The 4,933-nt window shown below is 34.9% G+C and overlaps 1 protein-coding gene across 2 annotated transcripts; it reads left to right on the top strand.

Annotated features, from left to right (window-relative positions):
- Positions 1-1,549: 1,549 nt before the first annotated feature.
- LOC148921171 (importin subunit alpha-4-like) lies at positions 1,550-3,500 on the top strand. Of its 2 annotated transcripts, none has more exons than XM_089042141.1 (5): positions 1,550-1,652; positions 1,784-1,862; positions 2,021-2,149; positions 3,003-3,130; positions 3,274-3,500. In XM_089042141.1, the coding sequence occupies exons 1-5, from the start codon at positions 1,639-1,641 to the stop codon at positions 3,308-3,310; spliced, it is 387 nt and encodes a 128-aa protein (XP_088898267.1). In that variant the 5' UTR covers positions 1,550-1,638; the 3' UTR covers positions 3,311-3,500. The 2 variants fall into 2 exon arrangements, with proteins under 2 accessions (XP_088898267.1, XP_088898269.1); XM_089042143.1 differs by having other exon boundaries at positions 3,397-3,476.
- The last annotated feature ends 1,433 nt before the right edge of the window (positions 3,501-4,933 follow it).

The following is a 4,933-nucleotide window of genomic DNA, read 5'->3' as shown; positions in this document are numbered from 1 at the left end:
AAATAATATATATCGAATTATTATATAGTGGCCGAACTTTATGATCATTCATATGCTTGTGCCCTCTTCCAGTTGCCTTTCTGTTACTCGTGGATTGACAGATATGGTATTCAAGGCAAAAGTAGAATTGGGTCATTTATGATACTGAAGAAACCAAGTCTCTAAAACAAACAACTCTATGACTTGGCAGGAGAAACTTGGTATTGATCTTAAGCCACTGAGAGGGCTTCGTAAATCGGATGCCGAAATTTTTTGTGCCCAATTTCTTCTCTGTGTATACACATCAATAAGCACATGGCCAGGACAAACTTAACTATAAATCCAGCTCTCTACAAGGCAACACCAAACATAAAACATAACATACAAGCTCAGTGCCAAAACTCGAACCCAGCAATGGCCACTTGCCTTAGCCTTCGATAAGAAAACAGCACCACCAAGAGAAAGGGCAGATCCACTCAACTTCCTCCCAACATACAACTTGAAACTTTTCTTAAACTTTTGCATTCTACCTTCGTTATTTAAACTTTTGCACATAACAATGGTCATTCATGCCCAGTTGTTTAGCTAAGTTTTAAATTAAAATTCAGTATGTTAACCCCATAAGAGAAGAACAAAATGTTGAGATAAAAACCACCTTTTACTTTAGACATTTTATAAATAGATGGATTCTCACATCTTCAAGCATAACAATATAATAGACCAGGTGCTGCAAATTGCAATTCATTTGTGATAAAAACAATACACGATGTAGACATCAAAATGATAGGATGCATAGCATTTATGGAAAATAGCACTCCTTGCTCGTTTGCTTTAACTCTAGAGTACAATTAACTCTTCCTTCTCTCCTATTTCAAAGGGCGAATCTCGACAGAAAAAGAACCAGTATAAGGGTCGTAAGTAAAGCCAGAATTCTTACGTTTCTCCTCGCGTTCCGGGCACTCAAAATTTGAGTGTTCTTCTTCCTTCCCACAGATTGTACATTCCTTAAGAAGTGCACGTCCTACGCTCATACCACAATCAGCACAACATGAGTCTCTAAAGAAGCAGCCACATACACGACATGCAACCACACAACTCTCACCAACAATTGCGTTCTTTGGGACTCGATACCTATAAGAGCATAGTTGTGTAGGGTGCTTATCCACCTTCAAACAATACTTACATTCCCCTGTGTGCAATTTGTAGATCCATTGTTAAATACAATGGAAGCAATAAAAATAATCATTATTTTAAAGACAATGAATGAATGAAGATCATAAAACCAAAAATCAGTAGTGTGAACACATTATATTGAATAACAACAAATACATAGATATTATGTCATACGATAAAAAAAAAATGAATATACATGTAAAAAGAGAAGCTGCAAGGCACAATTTTTTCCTTTTTTTTTGTCCCTAAAATCAATTGCTTACCATAACTTTTTCCATCCTTAGATTTTTCATCATCTGATTCTTCAACCTCTGATTTCCAATCATCTGATTCGTCATCCTCTGGTTCTTTATCCTTTGATTTCCCATCCATTGATTCTTCATCCTCTGATTCTTGACAGACGCTTGCTGGGCCCTATCATATCTCTCAGATGGTCCAAATGACAAAATTCAGGCTGTGATTGAAGCGGGCGTCTGCCAGCGACTTATGGAGCTTCTGATGTAAGTTTCTATACTCTCTACAAACTATTCACATGTGGCAGTGGCCTTCACTGGTTACTATTATCTTAGCATAGTTGTTTAGGATACTCACCTTGAGTGATTTTTTATTTACTACGATTTGTTTATGCCAGTCATCCATCACCTACGGTTCTTATACCTGCTCTTCGGACAGTGGGAAACATTGTTACTGGTGATGATTCCCAGACTCAGGTATTAACACTAATTTGTATTTACCCTTTAGAGCCCAATGTCATCCGAATCTGCTCTTCCTTCAGGACAGCAGTTCTATGTTTTTGTTTTTGTTTTTTATAATGCCTTGATTTTCATTGCTATGCATAGCAACTAAGTGACCTCTGTATATGTTCCAGTTTGTTATTGATAACCAAGTGCTCCCTCGCCTCCATCAACTTCTCACACAAAATCACAAAAAGAGCATCAAGAAAGAAGCTTGTTGGACAATTTCAAATATCACAGCCGGGAATAAAATTCAAATACAGGTATAAATTCCGTTAAATTGCATTTGGATTTCTGGATTTAAATTCGACTACTTAGTTTAAATTGTTTGCATCAAATGTTAAAATAAAAACAAGAAAAGAGAGTTGTGATACTCACTTGTCATGAATTGACAAAAGCATTTATAAGAACATATATTTCTTGAGCATTTGAAGTTCATCATGTTCCAAAAAGTGTATTTAAATTGTGGATTTTATTAAATATAAAAATCACTACTTCTCTTGTTAGACAGTATGGACTAAGAAGTCAAATTCAAATATTTTCTTCTAAAGGTACCAAAGTACCGATCGTAGCGCAACATAAGTAAATTTTGCACCTATCAGTTTTTCTTATCTCATGCATTTTGTTAATGCATGGCACCCACTAAATCCACTGTACTACGTTTTCATGTTCAGGGTGGGTGTCTGGTGTTTCATAACCATCTCTACAAGTAGGATGACTGCGTGATATAACTGGATGGTTTTATTTGTACTCTTTCATTTAGTGGTAGATCGGTTGGGGGATTGTTGGGTAAGAGCCCCACACTTACATAGCCTAGTTGTCACAAGGAAGGGAGATTTTGTTTGTTAGTTATTTTATTAACACTTCTATTTTGTTTTGACTGATATTGTTTCTTACCAGTTATATAATTACTTGGCAAAGAAAATGCTTATAAATTTTCTATGGATGTTTTGAATGGTCTCTGTATATGTATTGGAATTTGTTTTCTTAATCCCTTTTGCTTGTAGGAAGTTTCCTTGATCTTGTTTCTTGCCTTGTCCCGCAATTAATTTGATCTGGGAGGATTTTACTTGATACAGTTCTTACAATTTTTGTCTATTCAATTCCATTTAACAGGCTGTGATTGAAGCTGATATAATCCTCCCGCTTGTGCAACTTCTCCAACATGCAGAATTTGACATAAAAAAGGAGGCTGCGTGGGCCATCTCAAATGCCACTTCTGGAGGATCTCATGACCAGATTCAGTATGCTCTACCTTTACCACTGGATTAGTTTGTCCGCCTTCATTTTTCCACTTGCATACATGGACAGATATATGCGTACATCCACATGGAAGATGCTTTACAACCTAACTCTATTTCCAATTTTACTTCCAACTCTATCACAGGATTGATTCCACAATATTTGGGGTCCTACCTCATTGAGAGAGTTGAAAGAAAGTTGGGAAAAGAGTTGGGTTGTGCAACATTTTCCAGCCAGATAATAACTGGAAATACATGGTGCTACTCAGCTTTACGTGCTCAAGAAGTTTGAAGCCTTAGGGGATCCTATCCAAGGGTACGTTCCTAAAGTTGAAGCTGTGATTACCAGGAGGTCCTATTACCAGTGTGTTTGCATCCTCCTTCAGCAACCCTATTTCAAGAAGGTCCACTTCTTGTTCTTTCCTTCATTTTATTTTATTCAGTTTGTTTTGTTGATATTTTATTTTTATTCAGTTTGTAGAAAATAAAAATACTCCCCTCATTGATATTTTACTAACATATTTATTGCATATTTTCTCAGATGTATGAGATATTAGATTACTGCTGCAGACATTTCGACATGTTCAGTCGTAAGTTTTTTCCTCATTATTAAGTAAATATAATCTTCATACATACTTTCTACTTGGAATGTTGCTAAAAAGAATAAACAGTTGGGAGCTGAGGTTTTGGTTTTAATTTGTCGTTTGTTTATTACCAGTTCAAAATTTAAGATCAATTTAACAAGCAATGAGGATCTTTCTAATGTTGATCTCGGTCTCTTTGAATTCACACCAAATATTACTTTTCTTCTTACTAGTTTTTACTGAAGCATAAAAGAAATACTAGTATTCTTCTTGTTACATAACTCAAACCCTAATAATTATTTTCATGTCTCCCTTTGCAGATGATTTGCCGCACTTGGCCCTCCTTTATGGAAATCTGACAGAAGAAGAGAGGAAAAGAGCTCAAGAGAAAGTGAGTATTCTGGATGAGAGCATTACTGACTTGAGCTTCCCAATAGCTAGCGTTGCATTATACAAAACCAACTACCAAGATAAAACTCTCAAATCTTGGGAAAATATTGCACAAAAAATCCTACGACCGAGATAATGTTCCTTCCACTTAATATCTATAATCTGATTTGGGCTATTATATATATAGAGTTTGAATTGAGGGATCCCTCAAATAAGCATATTTGAGGGACATCCTTGTAGGGCCCACTCGGTATTGTATTTATTAATCTAAACCCTCTATTTTGTAGATATTTATTCCAAGATATTCTCTACAAAATATCACTTGAATTCGATTTCATTTGACCACTCAATTGAATTAGTGAAATTATAGTACTTTCTTAAAGCACTGTGTTCATTGATTTTGTAGGGCACAATTGGATGTTGAATCGGTTTTCGATTTGTGTAATTTTTTATAAAGATGATCTATGAATGTAGACCAAAAAAATAAATGGTTGCATCAACCAAAAATTTAAATTAGTTGAATGAAGCCTGAGCATAAGGTTGTGTCAACCACAAATTTAAATTCGTTTATATCTCTTTTTAAATTTGATTAAAAAATGTATATTTTCTGAAGGTTTAGTAGTAAAACCAATTGATTTAGTGTATCCTTAATTTACTTTATCTCGCTGACATCGGTTAGGCCAGTTAATTAGGATAGTGAGCCTGCCCCTTACGTCCAAGTTTGAATTTATCCAACCCATAAATTAAATTAATTTAGAGTAAATTATACAATTTCTTGTATTTTTTTTTAAAGTTTTATATTTTTCTCATAAATATTATAGATCAATTTTAT

This window comes from Prunus mume, linkage group LG1 (genome assembly GCF_029339155.1).
Source record: "Prunus mume cultivar Tortuosa linkage group LG1, ASM2933915v1, whole genome shotgun sequence".
In the NCBI taxonomy this organism is placed as follows: Eukaryota; Viridiplantae; Streptophyta; class Magnoliopsida; order Rosales; family Rosaceae; genus Prunus; species Prunus mume.
The sequence above is the reverse complement of the archived record's forward strand: the minus strand, read 5'-3'. Positions and strand labels throughout refer to the sequence as shown.